Here is a 25,225-nt window from a genome sequence, read left to right as displayed (position 1 = left end):
CGCACACTACATATTTTGTTTTCACCTGGTTGAGTGTTTCAAATCTCTCATCCATGGATGTCTCAGCAGAGTAGATCACAATGTTGAAATAGTTAACTTCAAGGTTTTCCAGTGCATCAGTCACTGGTTCATCATAGCTGAAATGCCTCTTGCTGTTTCTGTCTCTTCTCTTTCAGAACAGCCTCCCCATTCATTTCTTCACAGATGCTTTTGCTTGTTGTCTGGGCCTCCAAAGAATCCAGTTTCCCTGTATGTAGCGAGGGAGGCCTTTGCATTTGATATTAAATTCACTACGATATCCAACTGCATTGAGGCGGATTGGAAGAGCTTGTTCACCTTGTTTTTCATTGTCAGGATCTCACACCATACGACACAGCAAATCAAGAAGCGGTAGGACCAAACTTCCTCTGCATGCGCTTGTGCCTCCACTTTGGCCACAGGATCGTTGATCGTCTGTCTGGCTTCCAATAATGCCTCCCGAACCTCAGAAGCCTGATACCTGATTGCATGAACACTTTGGAGCCTACTCTCCCATCTTGTGTCACTCCATGACTTCACGGTTATGTTCACGTGTTTCTTCAAAACACTCCATCTTTGTGTGCCAGATGAAAAGAAGGTGAAGAGCTTTTGCAAATGCCCCAAAAAACCCAACTGCGTATTTTGAAGATTTGGCAGCATCTGCAATGACAAGGTTTAGAGTATGTGCTCCATATGGGACGAACACGGCTCTGGGATTTTTTTGGAGCAGTCTGGCTTTACTCCTTGGTGCTTGCCCTTCATGTTGGCCCCATTATCAAACAGTAAGCTTGCCGTCTGCAATCTTCAAATGGAATCTTCAGCTCATTCAGCTTATCTAAGATGAAAGTGGACAGATTCAAGCCTGTTGTAACCTCAACATTCATAAAGCCGAGGAGGTGCTCCTTGATCTCTGGCTTTCCCTTTAAAGCCACGCTTCTCAGAATAATGGACATTTGCTCCTGGTGACTAATGTCAGGTGTACAGTCCAAGATAAATGGAGAAGTACTTTGAGTCTCTTACTTGAGTCACTATTGTTTCCAGAATATTGTCACTCACAATCTGTGTCAGCTCATTCTGTGTGCGCTTCCCAAGGTAATGAGCATGTGTCTCCATCTTTAATTTTGCTGAGATGATTTTCCATAACGGGGTCAAATTTTGCCAGTAATTCAACCTCTTTTAGGAAGTTTCCATTATCTGGTCGGAAGAGTTTGTCTGAACCCCTGAATGCTAGGTTTCTTTCAGCCAGAGACTGGGTGATACTTATTAAACGTGTAAGGACATCCCGCCATCTCTTTCTTTCAGCCTCCAAAATTGTAATTTGTATCTGGTCAAGAGTCTGTCCCCGACTTAGGCACAGATCAAGTTCTCTCCACTTAATCATATTGTTGTGTGTTCAGGACTACCCTCATGGTGTTTCAGAATGGCGTTGATATTTGACCAGTCATTCACACTTCCCTTTATTATTTTGTAGTCTTTTGTAGAAAAGAGCTTACAGCAAAAACAATACACAGTGTTGTTTTTGATTGAGTATGAAAGTCAGGTAGTCTTTTCCCCATTTGACAGCTGTCTGTAATAAGCCTGAATGGAAACCTCTTCTAGAATTGTCTTTAGGGTAAGAAAAATCCAGTCCTGGTTTGAAAGGACCTCTGCGCATTATCTCAGTCCTCATAAAGTCTGTTAAGACTGGGGGCCAATCTGCTGGCCCCCAGAGCAGCAACTGTTCTATTAGGGTCTGAGCTGCTTGTATCTGATGCCTGCTGTACAACTCTGGTTGTGCTAGTAATGACTGAGGCTGCCTGTACTTCACCTGGGTCTGTGTTAGTACTTGCTGAAGCCAGCTGTACTGGGTCTGTGTTAGTACTTGCTGAAGCTACCAGTACTGGGTCTGTGTTAGTACTTGCTGAAGCTACCAGTACTGGGTCTGTGTTAGTATTTGCTGAAGCTGCCAGTGCTGGGTCTGTGTTAGTACTTGCTGAAGCCAGCTGTACTGGGTCTGTGTTAGTATTTGCTGAAGCTGCCAGTGCTGGGTCTGTGTTAGTACTTGCTGAAGCCAGCTGTACTGGGTCTGTGTTAGTATTTGCTGAAGCTGCCAGTACTGGGTCTGTGTTAGTACTTGCTGAAGCTGGCTGTACTGGGTCTGTGTTAGTATTTGCTGAAGCTGCCAGTACTGGGTCTGTGTTAGTACTTGCTGAAGCTGGCTGTACTGGGTCTGTGTTAGTGCTGGATGTGGATCAAATGAGTCTGTGCTTGTACTGGCTGATGATCCAGCATCTCATCTACTGACAAACTTAAGCATAGCACCTATAAATTATAGATAACAATACTATTATTAATTTTATCATCTGCATCAGGCCCATTCAAACTGGCTCCCCCAGATTTCCTTTTATACATTCTCAAATATAAAATACTATTTATACTATGGCTTGGCTGAATACTTGATGGTTATTATTTACTGAGAGATGTGTATCCATATTACCCGGTATGCCCAGCTAATCAACATGTTAAATTCAATATATAAATCAAGTCAATGTCAATCCATTGATTTCCATCTTTTATTAGTCCAGAGTTGTAACTAAAACCTTGACTGAGAGACTAGATAATCATTGTGTTGTTTTAAAATGATGTGCGCCTATGAGGAGTGCCATCACGCCCGTATATGGTCTGGACGGGTCCTCACAGAGGTTGCTGCTGGAACGCTTGAGTTTCATTTTGTGCACGTGCATATGAACGCATGTTCAGGCGCGACGCGGTTATGTTTTCCGAGCTGTCGTTAATAAACACCGTTGCCCGTTGGCGTTTTATCAAACTTAATAAATAGTTGTATTTCACTCTCACTTTTGTCAGGCACAAAGTCACAAAACACAGTCCCGGAAGTGGCTGGAAAGCAAGCAAGATACAGACAGACCAAGAGATGCACTGCCCAGCTAGGTTAGCAAGACAGACAGACTAGAGAGAGATGCACTGCAAGCTAGGAGATCAACTTAACGTTACTGTTATTTGCTGACATCAAACTTGGAGAGGAGAGAACACACGTTTACCTGATTGCTGTTCCCGCAATTCAATCTCATTGTGTTTTTTTCTTTCTCTTTTCGTGACCAGAAGGATAGTTCCGCTTCATCCTCTCATCAAAGTTGTAAACATTAACACCCACTTTGACATGAGGGGGAGGCGGGGCCCTTGCATAATTTGCAGGGTCCTACGCAACATGCGTAGTGAGCGTATAGGGCCGCCCGGCTCTGTGTACGTGTCTGCGTTTGTACATATGCGTATGTGTGTGTGTTGCTTGTGTGTGGAATGTGTGTGTTTTACATGTGTTGAAGCATGTTTCTGATTTGGGGTGTACAATCAGACATGGAGTCGACTGCCAGCTCCCCATATGGTAGTGCCAATTAGGACATGGAAGTTTGGAGTGGATACAGGAATGAACCTGAGGGAGATTTGGCATGGGTTTAGGAATGAGATGTTGTGACGAGTGGGAGAAGGGAAGGGAGAGAAAATAATGAGATGTTGTGACGAGTGGGGGAAGGGAAGGGAGAGAAGAAGAATGAGATGTTGTGATGAGTGGGAGAAGGGAAGGGAGAGAAGAAGAATGAGATGTTGTGATGAGTGGGAGAAGGGAAGGGAGAGAAGAAGAATGAGATGTTGTGATGAGTGGGAGAAGGGAAGGGAGAGAAAATAATGAGATGTTGTGACGAGTGGGGGAAGGGAAGGGAGAGAAGAAGAATGAGATGTTGTGATGAGTGGGAGAAGGGAAGGGAGAGAAGAAGAATGAGATGTTGTGATGAGTGGGAGAAGGGAAGGGAGAGAAGAAGAATGAGATGTTGTGATGAGTGGGAGAAGGGAAGGGAGAGAAGAGGGAAAGGCAAAGACAAAGGATGTCTCCTTTGATTTCCTGTTATTGTCACAATTTGCCTAAAAGAGAGGCTGGCTCTCACATGGCAAGCTCCAGCAGTGTGCTTTTAGTTTGGAGGAGGAGCAAGAGAAGGAGGGATCAAATCATAAAATGTATTTATAAAGCCCTTCCTACATCAGCTGATGTCACAAAGTGCTATACAGAAAGGTGTAGAAGCACGGGGGCCTAGAAAGGCCAGAACCTAGGAAGAAACTTAGAGAGGAACCAGGCTATGAGGGGTGGCCAGTCCTCTTCTGGCTGTGCTGGGTGGAGATTATAACAGAACATGGCCAAGATGTTAAAATGTTCATAGATGACCAGCAGGGTCAAATAATAATAATCACAGTAGTTGTCGAGGTTGCAACAGGTCAGCACCTCAGGAGTAAATGTCAGTTGGCTTTTCATAGCCGATCATTCAGAGTATCTCTACCGCTCCTGCTGTCTGTAGAGAGTTGAAAACAGCAGGTCTGGGACAAGTAGCACATCCGGTGAACAGGTCAGGGTTCCATAGCCGTAGGCAGAACAGTTGAAACTGGAGCAGCAGCACGGCCAGGTGGACTGGGGACAGCAAGGAGTCATCAGGCCAGGTAGTCCTGAGGCATGGTCCTAGGGCTCAGGTCCTCCAAGAGAGAGAAAGAGAGAGAAAAAGAGAAAATTAAAGGGAGCATACTTAAATTCACACAGGACACCGGATAAGACAGGAGAAATACTCCAGATATAACAGACTGACCCTAGCCCCCCAACACAAACTACTGCAGCATAAATACTTGAGGCTGAGACAGGAGGGGTTTGGAGAGGCCAAACAGGCAGGATATAACCCTACCCACTTTGCCAAAGCACAGCCCCCACACCCATAGAGGGATATCTTCAACCACCAACCTACTATCTTGAGACAAGGCCGAGTATAGACCACAAAGATCTCCCCCACGGCACAACCCAAGGGGGGGCGCCAACCCGGACAGGAAGATCACGTCAGTGACTCAACCCACTCAAGTGACGCACCCCTCCTAGGGACGGCATGGAAGAGCACCAGTAAGCCAGTGACTCAGCCCCTGTAATAGGGTTAGAGGCAGAGAATCCAAGTGGAGAGAGGGGAACCGGCCAGGCAGAGACAGCAAGGACGGTTCGTTGCTCCAGTGCCTTTCCGTTCACCTTCACACTCCTGGGCCAGACTACACTCAATCATAGGATCTACTGAAGAGATGAGTCTTCAATAAACACTTAAAGGTTGAGACCAAGTCTGCATCTCTCACATGGGTAGGCAGACCATTCCATAAAAATTGAGCTCTATGGGAGAAAGACCTGCCTCCAGCTGTTTGCTTAGAAATTCTAGGGACAGTAAGGAGGCCTGCGTCTTGTGACCATAGAGCACGTGTAGGTATGTACGGCAGGACCAAATCGGAAAGATAGGTAGGAGCAAGCCCATGTAATGCTTTGTAGGTTAGCAGTAAAACCTTGAAATTAGCCATTGCCTTAACAGGAAGCCAGTGTAGAGAGGCTAGCACTGGAGTAATATGATCAAATTTTTTGGTTCTAGTCAAGACTCTAGCAGCCGTGTTTAGCACTAACTGAAGTTTATTTAGTGCTTTATCCGGGTAGTCAGAAAGTAGAGCATTGCAGTAGACTAACCTAGAAGTGACAAAACCATGGATCCATTTTTCTGCATCATTTTTGGACAGAAAGTTTCTGATTTTTGCAATGCTACGCAATGCTATGTAATGCTATGTAGATGGAAAAGAGCTGTCCTTAAAACAGTCTTGATACGTTCGTCAAAAGAGAGATCAGGGTCCAGACAAACGTCGAGGTCCTTCAACATTTTATTTGAGACGACTGTACAACCATCAAGATTAATTGTCAGATTCAACAGAAAATCTCTTTGTTTCTTGGGACGTAGAACAAGCATCTCTGTTTTGTTTAACCTGTTGAGGACAGACGTTCCGCTAGTGGAACCCCGTTACACCTGCGGAACCCCTGCGGAACCCCTAGACAACAGCACGGCACGAAATACAAAACCAACTAAAATACCACAATTCAATTTTCTCAAACAATCAACTATTTTACACCATTTTAAAGATAAGACTCTCGTTAATCTAACCACATTGTCAGATTTCAAAAAGGCTTTACAGTGAAAGCAAAACATTAGATTATGTTAGGAGAGTACATAGCCACAAATAATCACACACCCATTTTCCAAGCAAGCATATATGTCACATAAACCCAATCCACAGCTAAATGCAGCACTAACCTTTGATGATCTTCATCAGATGACAAACCTAGGACATTATCTTATACAATACATGCATGTTTTGTTCAATCAAGTTCATATTTATATAAAAAAACAGCTTTATACATTAGCATGTGATGTTCAGAACTAGCATACCCACGAAAAACTTCCGGTGAATTTACTAAATTACTCATGATAAACGTTGACAAAATACATAACAATTATTTTAAGAATTATAGATACAGAACTCCTTTATGCAATCGCTATGTCCGATTTTAAAATAGCTTTTCGGCGAAAGCACATTTTGCAATATTCTGAGTACATAGCTCGGCCATCACGGCTAGCTATTTTGACATCCGCCAACTTCGGGGTCACCTAAACTCAGAATTACTATTAGAAGAATTGGATTACCTTTGCTGTTCTTCGTCAGAATGCACTCCCAGGACTTCTACTTCAACAACAAATGTTGTTTTGGTTCCAAATAATCCATAGTTATATCCAAATACCTCCGTTTTGTTCGTGCATTCAGGTCACTATCCGAAGGGTAACGCACGAGCGCATTTCGTGACAAAAAAATTCAAAATATTCCATTACCGTACTTAGAAGCATGTCAAACGCTGTTTAAAATATTTTTTATGCTATTTTTCTCGTAAAATAGCGATAATATTCCAACCGGGCAACATTGTATTCATTCAAAGACTGAAAGAAAAACATGGCGAGTTCTCGTGATTGCGCATCTCCAGTCTCACTGTCCCCAGGCTGACCACTTACAAACTCTGCTCCTATACTTTGTCCAGAGACAGCAGACACCCCATTCCACTTTCTGGTGGCTTTAGAGAGCCAATGGAAGCCTTAGAAAGTGTCACGTTACAGCACAGATGCTGTATTTTTGATGGAGATGCAACAGAAGGACAACAAATTGTCAGACAGGGCACTTCCTGCATGGAATCTTCTCAGGTTTTGGCCTGCCATATGAGTTCTGTTATACTCACAGACACCATTCAAACAGTTTTAGAAACTTTAGAGTGTTTTCTATCCAAATCTACTTATTCTAGTTTCTGGGCAGGAGTAGTAACCAGATTAAATCGGGTACGTTTTTTATCCGGCCGTGAAAATACTGCCCCCAATCCCAAAGAAGTTAAAAGTAGAATATTTGCCGCCATCCACTTCCTTATGTCGGAAACACAGGCTTCTAGGGAGGGCAATTTTGGGGCTTCACCATGTTTCATCGAAATGTACAGCTGGGTGTAAGGAAGGAGGAATGGTGGTGTTCATCAGGCTGGGACCGTGGTGCCGGGAGAGAGAGGGAAGTTGTGACCCCGAGCGTGTATCGACATTTGTGCGCTGCAGGAGGGATCTCTATTGTCATTGAATGTTTTTCTTTGTGTTTTTAGGTGTGTTTGTCTGTTTTGTGTATATAGGCTTCATGCTCCAGCACTTTCACTTCTGTGAAGTCTTCCCTCCCCAGCTGGAGAGACAATCACTATTTCCCTCTCAGGAGGATTTTCATACAATTTATGTTCATTATCCAACTGCCCGCCCACATTTTCCTTCTAACGCACACAGTAGCAGTGTGTATTTATGTGTGAATATGCAGAGCCCGGCGGCAGTTATTGTAGACAAGCAAATGTAAAGTCTCTCGTTCCCTTTGGGGGTGTGTCAATTCAACCTTGAGAGAGAAATAACACAAGAGAGAGAGAGTGAGAGAGACACAATACACTGCCTTGGGGAGTGAGGGGGAAGGGGAGGGGGAGGGGGAGAGAGTAAACATGCATAAGATAAATGGCTGTTCGTCATGTTAGTTTACAGTTTATGGTGATTCTATGTAGTTATTTGTCTAATGTAGCCTATCCACTGTTCAACAACACCCATGTAAGATATATCTGGATACAGTATATCCAGTGACACAAACACATTCCCTCTCACTGGGCTCTCCTTCCATCCCATCCTCACATGGAGACACGACCCTCCATGCTCAGCTGTTCTGCTTTAGGACAGGGTTGGGGTCAAATCCATTTCAATTTCATTAAATGCTTTTCAATGAGGAAAATGTAGAATTGGAATTTAGGGCTCGATTCAATCCGTATCGCAGAAGATTAGCGTTAAAGGCAATGTTTCCCCGTACGTGGATACTGCATTCACGGTGAATGCTGCATATGTTGGCTCAATCGGAAATTACCTTTAAATTTCAACCACGCTACAACACAGATCTTCCACACTACAGACTGAATCTAGCCCTTGGTTTACTTTCTGAATTGACTGGAATTAATATTTTATTGACCCCCAACCCTGGTCCCCATGCTCCCCTATCCTGTCCCATATCCAGCCCCATGCTCCCCTGTCCTGTCCCATATCCAGCCCCATACTCCCTTGTCCTGCCCCATGCTCCCCAGCTAGCAATGAGGAATCGGCCCAAAAGCGGTCCTCTTCTGGGGGGCCGGAACTGATTGAATCGGCCAGGAATCGGGTGTCGTACTTGGCCCGGAATCAAAATGAATGACTGCCCAGAATCGGCCCAAGTACATCGGACCGTTTCCGTCTACTGGAATTCAGCCGACTTTGCCGGCATTTTACCAGAATCCCCCTAGAATCAGCCCGATGCAAATTTAAATTAATGTATACAAAATTACCTGATTTTTGTAATTTTCAATATTACTATTATACATTTTATACATACAAATTTTACCCGTCCACAAAACAAAATTGTCTCTGAGGAAAGACCATACACCTGGTGACCGTGCATGCGCCTAGCCCAGCACAGCAGTCACTACAGCGCGATGGGACAAGGACATCCTGGCCGGCAAAACCCTCCCATAATTCAGATGACACTGGGCCAATTCTGCGTCACCTCATGGGTCTCCCGGTCGCGGCCAGCACGGGTTTCAATCCAGCATCTGTAGAAACGCAGTTTGCACTGCGATGTAGTGTCTAAGACCGCTGCGCCACTCGGGAAGTTCAAAATGCTAAGCTTTTCATTCTTATCAGTTGCCTTGCACAAAGTATCAAAATACTAAAATACTACACAGGACTATTAAAGAATTTCATTTAAATGTTCATTGTATACCCCTACGACAACTTCCGGTGAAATTGCAGAGCGCGAAGTTCAAAATACTAAAATCGTAATATTAAACATTCATGAAAATACAAGTGTCATGCATCATTTAAAAGCTTAACTTCTTGTTAATCCAACCGCGTTGTCAGATATCAAAAAGGCTTTACGGTGAAAGCATACCATGTGATTATCAGCACCCCACACAAAACAGCACCCCACACCAAAACACTTTTTCAACCAGCACATGCATCACAAAATCACAAACAGTGATTAAATCAATCCCTTACCTTTGAAGATCTTCCTCTGTTTGCAATCCCAAGGGTCCCAGCTACACAACGAATGGTCATTTTGTTCGATAAAATCCTTCTTTATATCCAAAAAAGTCAGTTTAGTTGGCGCCAATGATCTCAGTAATCCACTCTTTCAACATGCATACAAACAAATCCAAAAAGTTACCAGTAAAGTTCATCCAAACAAGTCAAACGATGTTTCTAATTAATCCTCAGGTACTCTAATATCTAAATAAATGATAATATTTAAGACGGAGAATAGTATGTTGAATAGGGAAGATAAGTAACGAAGTGCGCGCACCTCATTCCCACACCAACAAGACCACTTTTCTAATGAGAGACTCCTTGGAGTTCTTCAAACTACTGGTTCATTTTTTTGGAAAAATGAACAAGTAGTTTGAAGAACTCCAAGGAGTCTCTCATTAGAAAAGTGGTCTTGTTGGCGTGGGAATGAAACCGTTTCTAAAGACTGTTGACATCTAGTGGAAGCCATAGGAACTGCAATCTGGGTCCTATCTATTTATATATCTCATAGGCAACTATTGAAACAACCTGTGACCCCAAAAAAAGAACAATTTCCGGATGGATTTTCCTCTGGTTTTTGCCTGCCATATCAGTTCTGTTATACTCACTATTTCACTCATACTCACTCATTATTTTAACAGTTTTAGAAACTTCAGAGTGTTTTCTATCCAATGCTACCACGTATATGCATAGCCTAGCTTCTGGGCCTGAGTAACAGGCAGTTTACTTTGGGCACGTCAGTCATCCGAAATTCCGAACAAAAACCAGTCTCCAAAACAGGTTTTAACTAGGCAAGTCAGTTAAGAACAAATTCTTATATTCAATGACAGCCTAGGAACAGTGGGTTAACTGCCTTGTTCAGGGGAAGAATGACAGATTTTTACCTTGTCAGCTTGGGGATTTGATCTTGCAATCTTTTGGTTGCTAGTCCAACACTCTAGCCACTATGCTACTGAGTAACCCGACTCTTAACCTGAATCGGCCCAGATCCACTGGGCTAGCTGGGTCCTCTGTCCTGCCCCTTCTCCAGCCCCATGCTCCCCTGTCCTGACCCCTTCTCCAGCCCCATGCTCCCCTGTCCTGACCCCTTCTCCAGCCCCATGCTCCCCTGTCCTGACCCTACCTCCAGCCCCATGCTCCCCTGTCCTGACCCCTACCCTCCAGCCCCATGCTCCCCTGTCCTGCCCCTACCCTCCAGCCCCATACTCCCCTGTCCTGACCCTACCCTCGAGCCCCATGCCAGCTCCAGCCCCATGCTCCCCTGTCCTGCCGCTACTTCCAGCACCATGCTCCCCTGTCCTGCCTCTACATCCAGCCCCATGCTCCCCAGGAGGACCAGTGTTTCTCTGGCTGCTGAGGTTACATTGAGTCACAGCTGGCCCCTCAGTCCTCACCAGGACACACACTCCACTGCTCTGCGCTGTCTGTTGGGAGACTACATACACAGATGGTCCAGAGTAGGTTGTGTATGAGGAGGGACATTCTGTTTGATCTCTGAATTAGTACTCTACTTCTCTGAATTAGTATATACACTCCAAGCTCTTTGGTCAGAATGCAAGTGTTTAACAGAGTGGAATTTCTGCCTTGCAATTTCTCTCAGGCTCACCTGTAAACATCACAACTGTAAATGTAAAAAAGGACTACTCCAGGTTGCTGTGAGTTTGTCATTTTCAACTGTAGCTGTGCTCTTGTGTATTTGAGTGAGTATGTTGAGGGGCAGACAGCTGTTTCTATGTGTGTATGGTTGTGAATCGTGACGGGTATGGTTGCGTGCACATTTGTGCACGCTTGTACAAGCATGTGTTAGTGTGGAGGTTGGCAGGCCATATCATATCTAGTAACACAGAAAGTGATAGACATAGAATGATTGAGAAAGGGAAGGCCAGGATGTGGGGGGTTGGTAGGATGGTAGGGGGAGGCAGCTGGAGCCATATGCCCATGTTGGAGGCTCTCGCATGGGCAGGTGGTGGTATGACGGCTCCAGGCTGCTAGTTCTTTCCATGGAGCTCCAGGCCTTTGAGTGCAGAAAGAGGCTAATCCTGACTGCAAGGCAGAGGACACTCTGGCCATCTAACATGGTGCCGTCTCTCTGTTCACAATCACTTTCTGTTACTTTTTCACAGTCACACATAAATGGATTCCACATCTAGCTCACACACAGTTGCACATGTGTGAGCACACACACACACACACACACACACACACACACACACACACACACACACACACACACACACACACACACACACACACACACACACACACACACACACACACACACTTTGTTCGCTTTCACTTTCCTCCAACACATGCACAAACACACACCTACTGTACACACACATGGCACACAGATATAACACACACACACACTCACACCTTCCCATTCCAGAGAGACAGCATGTTAACATCCAGGGGTCTGTTACCCAGATCTTCCTTTCACACGGCGATGACTAATTGACAGGTGTCACTCAAGATCCCGGCTAGCGCTGACAGATAAGAGAAACACAATGCACATTCAAGAAACAGAAAACTTGATTGGGCTTACACGGCAGAAACTTCCAAAAATAACTCATTTATGGTCAACAGGCGTTGGAGCACTCAGAAAAAAAGGCTGACATATTTATCTTCTTACGCTCAGGCTGTATTCAAACACGTATACTGACATCTGACGGATCCTCAGTGACGTCTTCCTCAGATGAAAAGATCCCCGTCCGTGTCACACTGTGCAATAAATTACAAGTCACTTAGTGCCGTTTATTAGCCTCGGACTGGGGGATTGTACGGTATGTGTCTAAGTGTGTATAGGGATAACAGATAGCAGAGGGATAACAGTGAGGGTTCTATAAAGACGGTGTGTATAATGATGTCATGCAGGAGAGGAAAGGCCAGAGCCAGACAAGAGTCCAGACGGTTGAAGGACAAACTGCCTAATTGCTCTATGTGTTAATGTCAGCTCAACTCCTTTCCTCACTCTCAATATGACCTCATGATACTTATTCATCCATGTCGGGTATGAAGTGTTAGTACTGGTGCAATACTCACTTTTCTGTTTTGGAAATATATTATATATATATATATATATATATATATATACACTACCGTTCAAAAGTTTTCTGGTCATTTAGAAATGTCCTTGTTTTTGAAAGAAAAGCACATTTGTTTTGTCCATTTTTAAAATAACATCAAATTGTTCAGAAATACAGTGTAGACATTGTTAATGTTGTAAATGACTAAACGGCTGATTTTTTTTTATGGAACGTCTACATAGGCATACAGAGGCCCATTATCAGCAACCATCACTCCTGTGTTCCAATGGCACGTTGTGTTAGCTAATCCAAGTTTATCATTTTAAAAGGCTAATTGATCATTAGAAAACCATTTTGCAATTATGTTAGCACAGCTGAAAACTATTGTTCTGATTAAAGAAGTAATTAAACTGGCCTTCTTTAGACTAGTTGAGTATCTGGAGCATCAGCATTTGTGGGTTCGATTACAGGCTTAAAATGGCCAGAAACAAATAACTTTCTTCTGAAACTCATCAGTCTATTCTTGTTCTGAGAAATGAAGGCAATTCCATGCGAGAAATTGCCAAGAAACTGAAGATCTCGTACAACGCTGTGTACTACTCCCTTCACAGAACAGTGCAAACTGGCTCTAACCAGAATAGAAAGAGGAGTGGGAGGTCCCGGTGCACAACTGAGCAAGAGGACAAGTACATTAGAGTGTCTAGTTTGAGAGACAGAAACTTCATTAAATAGTACCCGCAAAACACCAGTCTCAATGTCAACAGTGAAAAGGCGACTCCGGGATGCTGGCCTTCTAGGCAGAGTTCCTCTGTCCAGTGTCTGTGTTCTTTTGCCCATCTTAATCTTTCATTTTTATTGGCCAGTCTGAGATGTTTTTTTCTTTGCTACTCTGCCTAGAATGCCAGCATCCCGGAGTCGCCTCCTCACTGTTGATGTTGAGACCGGTGTTTTGCGGGTACTATTTCATGAAGCTGCCAGTTGAGGACTTGAGGTGTCTGTTTCTCAAACTAGACACTCTAATGTACTTGGCCTCTTGCTCAGTTGTGCACCGGGGCCTCCCACTCCTCTTTCTATTCTGGTTAGAGCCATTTTGAGCCTGTAATCGAACCCACAAATGCTGAACCCACTGGAATTGTGATACAGTGAATTATAAGTGAAATAACGTGTCTGTAAACAATTGTTGGAAAGATTACTTGTGTCATGCAAAAGTAGATGTCCTAACCGACTTGCCAAAACTATAGTTTGTTAAAAAAGACACTTGTGGAGTGGTTGAAAAACTAGTTTTAATGACTCCAACCTAAGTGTATGTAAACTTCCGACTTCAACTGTATATAAACTCAGCAAAAAAAGAAACGGACCCTGTCTTTCAAAGATCATTCGTAAAGATCCAAATAACTTCACAGATCTTCATTGTAAAGGGTTTAAACACTGTTTTCCATGCTTGTTCAATGAACCATAAACATTTAATGAACATGCACCTGTGGAACGGTCGTTAAGACAGACGGTAGGCAATTAAGGTCACAGTTATGAAAACTTAGGACACTAAAGAAGCCTTTCTACTGACTCTGAAAAACACCAAAAGAAAGATACCCAGGGTCCCTGCTCATCTGCGTGAACATGCCGTAGGCATGCTGCAAGGAGGCAGGAGGCCTGCAGATGTGACCAGGGCAATAAATTGCAATGCCTGTACTGTGAGACTCCTAAGACAGCGCTACAGGGAGATAGGACGGACAGCTGATCGTCCTCGCAGTGGCAGACCACGTGTAACAACACCTGCACAGGATCGGTACATCCGAACATCACACCTGCGGGACAGGTACAGGATGGCAACAACAACTGCCCGAGTTACACCAGGAACGCACAATCCCTCCATCAGTGCTCAGACTGTCCACAATAGGCTGAGAGAGGCTGGACTGAGGGCTTGTAGGCCTGTTGTAAGGCAGGTCCTCACCAGACATCACCGGCAACAACGTTGCCTATGGGCACAAACCCACCGTCGCTGGACCAGACAGGACTGGCAAAAAGTGCTCTTCACTGACGAGTCGCGGTATTGTCTCACCAGGAGTGATGGTCGGATTCGCGTTTATCGTCGAAGGAATGAGCATTACACCGAGGCCTGTACTCTGGAGCTGGATCGATTTGGAGGTGGAGGGTCCGTCATGGTCTGGGGCGGTGTGTCACAGCATCATCGGACTGAGCTTGTCGTCATTGCAGGCAATCTCAACGCTGTGCGTTACAGGGAAGATATCCTCCTCCCTCATGTGGTACCCTTCCTGCAGGCTCATCCTGACATGACCCTCCAGCATGGCAATGCCACCAGCCATACTGCTCGTTCTGTGCGTGATTTCCTGCAAGACAGGAATGTCAGTGTTCTTCCATGGCCAGCGAAGAGCCCGGATCTCAATCCCACTGAGCACGTCTGTGACCTGTTGGATCGGAGGGTGAGGGCTAGGGCCATTTCCCCCAGAAATGTCTGGGAACTTGCAGGTGCCTTGGTGGAAGAGTGGGGTAACATCTCACAGCAAGAACTGGCAAAGCTGGTGTAGTGCATGAGGAGGAGATGCACTGCAGTACTTAATGCAGCTGGTGGCCACACCAGATACTGACTGTTATTTTTTATTTTGACCCCCCCCCCCCCCCCCCCTTTGTTCAGGGACACATTATTCCATTTCTGTTAGTCACATGTCTGTGGAACTTGTTCAGTTTATGTCTCGGTTGTTGAATCTTGTTATATTCATACAAATATTTACACATGTTAAGTTTGCTGAAAATAAACTCAGTTGACAGTGAGGATGTTTTTTGCTGAGTTGCGGCTCAGTTGGTAGAGCATGGTGTTTGCAACGCCAGCATGGTGTGTGCAACGCCAGGGTTGTGGGTTCGATACCCACGGGGGGCCAGTACAAAAAAAATGCATGAAATGAAATGTATGCATTCAATACTGTAAGTCGCTCTGGATAGGAGCGTCTGCTAAATGACTAAAATGTAAAATGTATATACATGCAGTCTTGCTATACTACTGTAATGTGAGACAGGTGTTAAAAACACTCCTGTTTATGTGCAGCAGTTCTAGTAAACACACTTGTGGGAACGTGTACACACACACACACACACACACACACACAAAAAACCACTCTAAAACAGCAGTATGCACAGCATTCCTGACATGTACAGTACCTCCTCTATCCAAGGCAGGCCTTTTATGGTCACAGTGATCAATACCGCACATGTTTTATAGTGAGTCCAGGAAGGCAGCTTCAAACATTCCCATCTCTAACTCTCACTCCCTTCCCTCTCCTCTCCTCTCCTCTCCTCTCCTCTCCTCTCCTCTGTTCTCCTCTCCTCTCCTCTCACACTATTGACGAAACTAACCAGGGGTCTGAGGAGCTCCAGCACAAGGGTTGTGTGCCTATGGGCCCTGGTGAAAAGTAGTATGTAGGGAATAGGGGTCCATTTGTGACACATCCTACAGTACGTCTACTAACAGCCAACAGCCAAGCCTCCACTCCCTCCAGCGTTCAGCAGACCATTCTTGGCCTCCCTCTATCTGGGCTCCCAACCTTCCTGTGAGGGGGAAGGAAGGCAGGCGCTGTGGAGCTCCTTTTAAACCTCAGCCCAAGCTATTGTTTCATGGTTGGGTTCAGTTCGACTCACAATGAGCCATGCACCATTGGAGCTACTTAGCAGGAAGGTGTGACTCTGTGCAGAAGGCAACCTGGCTCTGGACACCTGTTCCCTCACCACCCTCACCCCCCTCACACTACCCTGGAGGCAGGCAGGAGGGTTAGGGTTCTGATCCAGTGCCTTGCCTAATGTGGGTCTACGGTGTGACTCCGTGCTCCACTTGTTTTGGCCAGGCCGCCTGCTGGTTTAACTGGTTCAGTTGGACTGGCTGCATGGAGCCCACGGCTAATTTACATAGACAGGCTTCATCTCTCCCACACACACATCCATTTTAATATAGCACTACACACAACACCACACCACACTCCACTACACAATGCCATTTACACACCAGAACAACACAGTTAAGTCAACACAATCTGCACCTCACAAAGAGGAGCAAGAGGATTTATTCCCCGTGTGTTTGTGTGAGTGTAAAATGTGTTCTGTGATAGCTCAGTTCCTATTGGGATTATTTTGGCTCCCCTCTCTGCTACATTTGAGCATCTTTTTCTTTGGTTTGATATCCTATTGTTGTACAGTACAGCCCTTCAAAATACCCCCATTTATTTCACTGTGCTGAAACTGTGTTGTTGGGTTGGAACGTCTATTCATTTGGGGTATACCAGAGAGTAGAATGGATCTAATGCATGTGGAGATTGCAGTCTGTCTCAATTTCAGAGAGAACACTTGTTTGGATTTAGGCTTTTCTATCTGTCTCCTCTCCGTAATTGATCTGTGACTCCTTCTGTTGAACTTGAATTCTAACTGTACTATCTCTACATTCCCTGTCAAAATCCTCTCACTCATCCGCTTTCATGATAAGAAATTGCACGCTCATATTTCTTTGCTTCCTTCAAAATTTTTGAGACATATTGGTAGGCAGTACGTTATGTATAATGTCCTTTCATATTTGACTAATTCTTTCTTTCTCTCTCTCCCTCTATCTCTCATCCCCCTGTCTTCATCACTCCCTATTCTTCTCTCTCCTCTCTCTCTCTCTCTCTCTCTCTCTCGCTCTCTCATCCCTCTGTCTTCATCACTCCCTCTTCATCTCCCTCTCTATCTCTCTCTCTCTGTCTTCATATCTCTCTCTCTCTCTCTCTTCATCACTCCCTCTTCATCTTGCTCTTGCTCTCTTTCTCTCTCTGTGTGTCTCTGTCTCTCTCTCTCTCTCTCTCTCTTTGTGTGTGAAGAGTCTGTGAGCAGGTGAGTGCGGGACCCTGTCTGCCCCACTGTCCAGTGACATAATGAGCTGGAGCTTCCTCACGCGGCTGCTGGAGGAGATCCACAACCACTCCACCTTCGTGGGGAAGCTGTGGCTCACCGTGCTTGTCGTCTTCCGCATCGTCCTCACCGCCGTCGGGGGAGAGTCCATCTACTACGACGAGCAGAGCAAGTTCGTCTGCAACTCGGGCCAGCCGGGCTGCGAGAACGTCTGCTACGACGCCTTCGCGCCGCTGTCGCACGTCCGCTTCTGGGTCTTCCAGATCATCCTGGTGGCCATGCCATCTCTCATGTACATGGGCTACGCCGTCAACAAGATCGCCCGGCTGGACAAGGGCGGAGGAGGGGTGGCCACTGAGACAGGGGGAGGGGGTGGAGGGGGCTACACCCATCGGAGGCCCAAGAAGATCTGCTTTGGGGCGCGGCAACACCGGGGTATAGAGGAGGACCAGGACCAGGACCAAGAGGATGACCCTATGATCTACGAGGTGCCTGAGCCCGAGCCCCCTCGCCGGGTCGACCCGCTAGCCCCACGGCCCAAGCCCAAGGTACGCCATGACGGGCGGCGGCGTATCCAGGGTGACGGGCTGATGCGTATTTACGTGTTGCAGCTGGTGACTCGCACGGCGCTGGAGGCGGGCTTCCTGGCGGGCCAGTACCTGCTGTACGGCTTCCGCGTCATTCCCGTGTTCGTGTGCTCCTTCAAGCCCTGCCCCCACAGCGTGGACTGCTTCGTGTCGCGGCCCACGGAGAAGACCATCTTCCTGCGCATCATGTACGGCGTCACGGTGCTCTGCCTCACCCTCAACGTGTGGGAGATGCTGCACCTGGGTATCGGGACCATCTGTGACATCCTCCGCCGTCGCCGCAGCCCGCCCCAGGAGGACGAGTACCAGCTGGGGCTGCTGGGACCCAGCGTGGGGGTCTCCGTGGGGGTGCCAGTCCCGGAGCCGGGCACGGGGGGAGGGGTGGTGGGGGACGGGGGTGCTGACTACGTGGGGTACCCGTTCTCGTGGAACGCCCCGTCGGCTCCGCCGGGCTACAACATCGTGGTGAAGCCAGAGCAGATCCCCTACACGGACTTGAGCAACGCCAAGATGGCGTGCAAGCAGAACCGGGCCAACATCGCCCAGGAGGAGCAGCAGCAGTTTGGGAGCAACGAGGACAATTTCCCCACGGGAGGGGAGGCCCGTGTGGCCCTCAACAAGGACATGATCCTGCATGCCCATGACCAGCTAGAGGCAGCCATCCAGGCCTACAGCCAGCAGCACAGGGCAGAGGAACACCTGGGGGACAACCATGATGACAAGCCCCGAAGCAACATCACCCAGGCCCAGGCCCAGCCGCACCCTCACAAGGAGCGCAAGCACCGCTTCAAACACGGCAAGGGGGGCAGCAGTGGAGAAGGGACTGGGAGCAGCAGCAACAGCAGTAGCAGCAAGTCAGGGGTGGGAAAGCCTTCTGTGTGGATTTGACCCTGTACACACACAAATAGACAAATACACACACACACACACTCCAGCCCTGGCCTGAGCCAGCACTGACGGAGCCCCATATCCCTGTAGAGTATGTGTCAGTGAGGGAAGGGCTGGCCCCGAAAACGCCAGGACCGGCCCTGAATGGAGGGCTGAGGTAGTGGGATGTCATGTTGTCTTTCTGTGGATATTTCAACACCATGTTGTGCCTTTAAAAATCCCACAAGCTGGAGGAGACTAGCCTACAGTCTTAGTATGTCAGTGAGGACAGGTGAGGACAGGTGTGTCAGGAACATTAGTGATTTTGTAGCAGGCGGCAGTTTGTCTGGGCTGTCGCTGTCTAACCTAAAACACCCCGACACAACTCTCTGAAACAGTCTCTAGTGTTTCTGAACTCTTCCAATTCTGAAGCAGACACTTGTTCTCTGTTGTCTTTCTACTGTCCCGTCTTCCAGTAGCCTGATGACTCACACTAAATGATTCTGTAGTTCTCTGCATACTTTTGTCTGAACCTGCCATCGTTGAAGTCATTTGTGGTGACGAAGGGCACATGGGGCATTGTACAAAACAAAATCATCAGCGATTGGATCGTCTCTAACCACTCAGAGCCCATGGGCGCCGCTTTACCCATGTGTGTTCTGGCTCTGGCCCAACCCATCGGTTTCTGGACCAATCAGATGGCCTCGAATGTGTTTGCATTCGGTGAAGGGTGCTCAGATCCAGACTGATTGAGGAGAAGAAACTAACATCCGTGGGCGTGGCATAGCGTCTGGCCGGAGCAAGGATTCTGGGCAACCAGGCAAGTCTTCCAGAGGATATTGGGCTGAGAAAATTACTATATCTTTATCACCATCTTTTTTTTCTGATGCATTTATTTATATCCCGTCCGTTCTCTTGGTGATCCTGATTTCATTCCAGATTTCGATCAAGCTAATCTGTTGGCTGACTTTCTGCAAAGTCACAGACTTTGTAATACATTGGCATCAGAATGAATGGACATCATAATGCAATGAATGACATCGTAATACAAAGACAGTCTAAACAATGACTTTATAATGCAATGACATCATAATGCAATGACATCATAATGCAATGACTTCATAATGCAATGACTTCATAATGCAATGACTTCATAATGCAGGGATAATAATGAAAAGGTCAATCATAATGTGGATGTTCACCTTCCCTGAAGGCTATTGTGTAACTATTATCTCTCCAAGGTCACTGATGTTTAGTGTGTGCGACTTTATATTTGACCCAGGCCAAGTCTTTGAGTGCATGCATCTTCCAGGTGGAGGGACAGTTGATGGCTTGATCAGATGAAAGTGGTCAGGGATATGGTTGATGTAGACGGAGTCTGGTGAAGAGTGCTACTCTAGTACCCACTGGAGTTCCCCCTCCTTCACAATGTGTATGAGAATAAATTATTCTCACCATTAATTAATACCACTTATTGACAACTCCTTCTGTAAACCTGCAATCTTTTCACTTTATTTTCTCTGTGTTTCTCCATCTCTAGTTCTCTCCAGTTTGGACCTGTGTAAGGTTTCTCAGTACTGGGTTGGCATTTTATCTGTCTGGTTATTGAGTGCCCCCTGGTGGTACAGCTTTTAAACTAAGGATTTATCATCCCCTTAGTACAATATTGCTTACTTTAATTTGTTATCTTACTAGTACTTACTAATGTCGAGTTACCAATGATCACCCAGCATTCCAAACACCTGCGTTAGTCTCTCCAGTTACACAGTAGGCCACTGTTTCCCTTCCAACCTCTTCCTTACAAGAGTCTTCCGTACAGTGTTCTATATGAGACCAACAAGGCTGCAATAAAAACAGCTCTCTAAACTAGCTGTGTTGATGATCTGCCTCTCTGTTCTCCTCTGTCCAAGTATTTCTCTGAACTGCCATATAGGCTGCGATGCAATCCTAAATAGCACCCTATTCCCTATGGGTCGTGGTCAAAAGTACTGCAATATATAGGGAATAGGTTGCCGTTTGGGATGAAGCTATAGAGACCAAACACTGTTCGTGTGATGAAGGCAGCGTCACTGCCATTGCCAAGACAACGTTAGCTACTATGCAGCCAGGTTGTGATGCAGCTTTGCCAAGGAATACTGTGGCCATGCTACCTGAATCACAAAGGAGAAGAACATGTGTATGACCAATCCTTTGTATTTTTTGTAAAAGTCGCTATTTTTTTTATTATGTCTAAGTGTGTTTTGGTGTGTTTTGGGAGGTCTAATGTAGCAGAGGTGAAATTGGTTTGCGTTTAATTTATATTTTGACCAGTCGTGTTTTTCAAACAACTTTTTTTTTCTTCAATAAAGATTTTTCAAATTAACAATAAAGATTGTATTTACAGATATCTTCTAGAATTGGTTATTTTATTGCCTTCACATTGTAAAGATAATATATTTTTATAGGTACAGTAGTTGTGTATCATGTTGTTGATGTGTAAAATAAAAAATACAATTGCCAAATGTATCCTTGTATGGAAATAGACTCGTATTTGCAGTGTAGCAAACTTCTGGGCCCATATTCAATAATCACCTCAGGGTAGGAGTGCTGATCTAAGATCAGTTTGGCCTTTTAGATTGTAATTACACTCAGTGTACAACACATTATGAACACCTGCTCTTTCCATGACATAGACTGACCAGCTGAAAGTTAGGATCTGTTATTCATCCCACTTGATAAATCCACTTCAATCAGTGTAGATGAAGGGGATGAGACTGGGTAAAGAAGGATTTTTAAGCCTTGAGACAATTGAGACATGGATTGTGTATGTGTGCCATTCAGAGAGTGAATGGGCAAGATAAAATATTTGAGTGCCTTTGAACGGGTTATGGTAGTAGGTGCCAGGTGCCAGGTGCACCGGTTTGTGTCGAGAACTGCAGCGATTTTGGGATTTTGATGCTCAACAGTTTCCCGTGTGTATCAAGAATGGTCCACCACCCAAAGGACATAGTCAACTATACAGAGCTGTGGGAAGCATTGGAGTCAACATGGGTCAGCATCCCTGTGGAACGCTTTCGACACCTTGAAGAGCCCATCCCCTGATAAATTGTGCCTGTTATGAGGGCAAAATGAGGGGTGAAGGTATTCTTAATGTTTTGTACACTGAAGATCAGCGTTACTACTCTTGAGACGCTTTGTGAATACGGGCCCTGGTCTGTATCTTATTAAAAAGTTCTGAGTAGTGAGTAGTGCTGACCAGCTGTGTGTATAGAAGCGTACCAGGTTTTGGGAATGGGGGAGAAACTGCCAAGTCTTTCTTGGCTCTGCTTGACAGTAACTTTTCCCAATTTTAGGACTAATAATCCTGCTCTCTCTGTCCTAGTTGTAGTGTTGGTTTATTATGGGTAGACCTTTCTCCTGATAGGACTCTCTTAAATCTCACAAGCCTATGTAAACTAACAGTACTTCATAACTTATAGTAACCAATTAAAATTTTAAAAAAGCACTCCGTGTAAGTAATAATCCTATATTCTATTGCACATGTTCAGTGCCATGTGTCCATGGTGATAAGGCAGGCATAAATGACAGGATGTACTCCGTCCAGTCAGCTTCTCCTCTGGCAGTGACTGGCTGATTGGCATGGATGCCAGGCAACCACTCACTCTGCTCTGATCCCAGCAAGCCGCAGGTGAGTTATATCAACCGCCCAATGAAATCAAATCACATTTTATTGGTCGCATGCACATATTTTGCAGATGTTAACGCAGGTGCAGCAAAATGCTTATGTTTCTAGCTCCAACTGTCTAGTAATACCTGACAATACAAAACAATGCACACAAATCCTTCAAAAAGTTAAGGAATTAAGAAATATCAGAACAATCAATGTGACACTCAGGAATATAAATATATATGTGTATAGACATTATGGACAGTATATGAATAGAATCAGTGTGTACAGCGGTAGTTAAAGTCGGAAGTTTACATACACCTTAGCCAAATACATTTAAACTCAGTTTTTCACAATTCCTGACATTTAATCCTAGTAAAAATTCCCTGTTTTAGCTCAGTTAGGATCACCACTTTATTTTAAGAATGTGAAATGTCAGAATAATAGTATGGAGAATTATTTATTTCAGCTTTTATTTCTTTCATCACATTCCCATTGGGTCAGAAGTTTACATACACTCAATTAGTATTTGGTAGCATTGACTTTAAATTGTTTAACTTGGGTCAAATGTTTTGGGTAGCCTCCCACAAGCTTCCCACAATAAGTTGGGTGAATTTTGTCCCATTCCTCCTGACAGAGCTGGTGTAACTGAGTCAGGTTTGTAGGCCTCTTTGCTCGCACACGCTTTTTCAGTTCTGCCCACAAATTTTGTATGGGATTTAGGTCAGGGCTTTGTGATGGCCACTCCAATACCTTGACTTTGTTGTCCTTAAGCCATTTTCCCACAACTTTGGAAGTATGCTTGGGGTCATTGTCCATTTGGAAGACCCATTTGCGACCAAGCTTTAACTTCCTGACTGATGTCTTCAGATGTTGCTTCAATATATCCACATAATAATTTTCCGTCCTCATGATGCCATCTATTTTGTTAAGTGCACCAGTCCCTCCTGCAGCAAAGCACCCCCACAACATGATGTTGCCACCCCCGTGCTTCACGGTTGGGATGGTATTCTTCGGCTTGCAAGCCTCCTCCCTTTTCCTCCAAACATAACGATGGTCATTATGGCCAAACAGTTCTATTTTTGTTTCATCAGACCAGAGGACATTTCTCCAAAAAGTACGATCTTTGTCCCCATGTGCAGTTGTGAACCGTAGTCTGGCTTTTTATGGCGGTTTTGGAGCAGTGGCTTCTTCCTTGCTGAGCGGCCTTTCAAGTTATGTCGATATAGGAGCCGCTTTACTATGGATATAGATACTTTTGTACCTGTTTACTATAGCATCTTCACAAGGTCCTTTGCTGTTGTTCTGGGATTGATTTGCACTTTTTGCACCAAAGTACGTTCATCTCTAGGAGACAGAACGCATCTCTTTACTGAGCGGTATGATGGCTGCATGGTCCCATGGTGTTTATACTTGCATACTATTGTTTGTACAGATGAATGTGGTACCTTTAGGGGTTTGTAAATTGCTCCTAAGGATGAACCAGACTTGTGGAGGTCTACAATTTTATTTCTGAGGTCTTGGCTGATTTCTTTTGATTTTCCCATGATGTCAAGCAAAGAGGCACTGAGTTTGAAGGTAGGCCTTGAAATACATCCACAGGTACACCTCCAATTGACTCAAATTATGGCAATTAGCCTATCAGAAGCTTCTAAAGCCATGACTTCATTTTCTGGAATTTTCTAAGCTGTTTAAAGGTATAGTCAACTTAGTGTATGTACATTTCTGACCCACTGGAATTGTGATACAGTGAATTGTAAGTGAAATAACCTGTCTGTAAACAATTGTTGGAAAAATGTAAAAAAAAATGTAAAAAATGTAAAGTAATGTCCTAACCGACTTGCCAAAACTATAGTTTGTTAACAAGACATTTGTGGAGTGGTTGAAAAACGAGTTTTAATGACGCCAACCTAACTGTATGTAAACTTCCGACTTCAACTGTATATAGGATACGCTTTGACTAGAACACAGTATATACATATGAAGTGGGTAAAACAGTATGTAAACATGATTCAAGTGACCAGTGTTCCATGACTATCCACAATGCATTCGGAAAGTTTTCAGACCCCTTTCCTTTCTCCCCATTATGTTTCATTATGATAACATTGTGACACCAGTAGGAGTAGTAACCAATGATGGTGACATATAAGGATTTTCTGAAATGGAGGCCACAAGTGCTCAAATCTAAGGTAATCAATCATTTAAAAACAATTTACTAAAGTGATATGAATAATAATTGTACAATGTTATTTCCCTTCATTTAAATTGACTTATGACCCTGTACAGACCCTGTACAGACACACCCAGGTGCTCTGGGCTTTTCATTTTCTCTGTGGCATTTAGACTATATACTCTACCCAGTTTGATTTCAAAGAGGGGCCCAGCTCTCCCCTGCCTCTTTTAGGGTCATTCTTGAATTACGGTGGTAAATGCTGCCCCTTGATTTTGGCACCATGTTGAAACAAAAACACGACAAAACATGACAAATTATACATTTTCAGTTTTATTTAACTGTTATTTAACATCAAAACATATGTAAGTCCTTGCTGCAACACATTTATTTGTATGCATTGTAGAAACTACTAGGGGCTAGCAAATTGGCTTTTCCCACTGGGGATGTATAGAGGTGATGCTTTAGGTATTTAGAGATATCTATCTATTATTTTGAATGCTAGACAGTGAACAAAAGTATTGAATATGTTGTATAGATCA

At 44.9% G+C, this 25,225-nt stretch overlaps 1 protein-coding gene across 1 annotated transcript in view; it reads left to right on the top strand.

The window, feature by feature from the left end:
* LOC115197531 (gap junction gamma-1 protein-like) overlaps window positions 1-21,253 on the top strand; it is a 53,423-nt gene extending 32,170 nt beyond the window's left edge. Inside the window, exons 2-3 of the mRNA XM_029759164.1 lie at window positions 17,383-18,283; window positions 18,380-21,253. Coding sequence (XP_029615024.1) covers window positions 17,437-18,283; window positions 18,380-18,888 — 1,356 coding nt within the window. The 5' untranslated portion in view covers window positions 17,383-17,436 and the 3' untranslated portion in view covers window positions 18,889-21,253. The remainder of the gene's footprint in view (window positions 1-17,382; window positions 18,284-18,379) is intronic.
* The last annotated feature ends 3,972 nt before the right edge of the window (window positions 21,254-25,225 follow it).

This window comes from Salmo trutta, chromosome 1, assembly GCF_901001165.1.
Source record: "Salmo trutta chromosome 1, fSalTru1.1, whole genome shotgun sequence".
NCBI lineage: Eukaryota > Metazoa > Chordata > Actinopteri > Salmoniformes > Salmonidae > Salmo > Salmo trutta.
The sequence above is the reverse complement of the archived record's forward strand: the minus strand, read 5'-3'. Positions and strand labels throughout refer to the sequence as shown.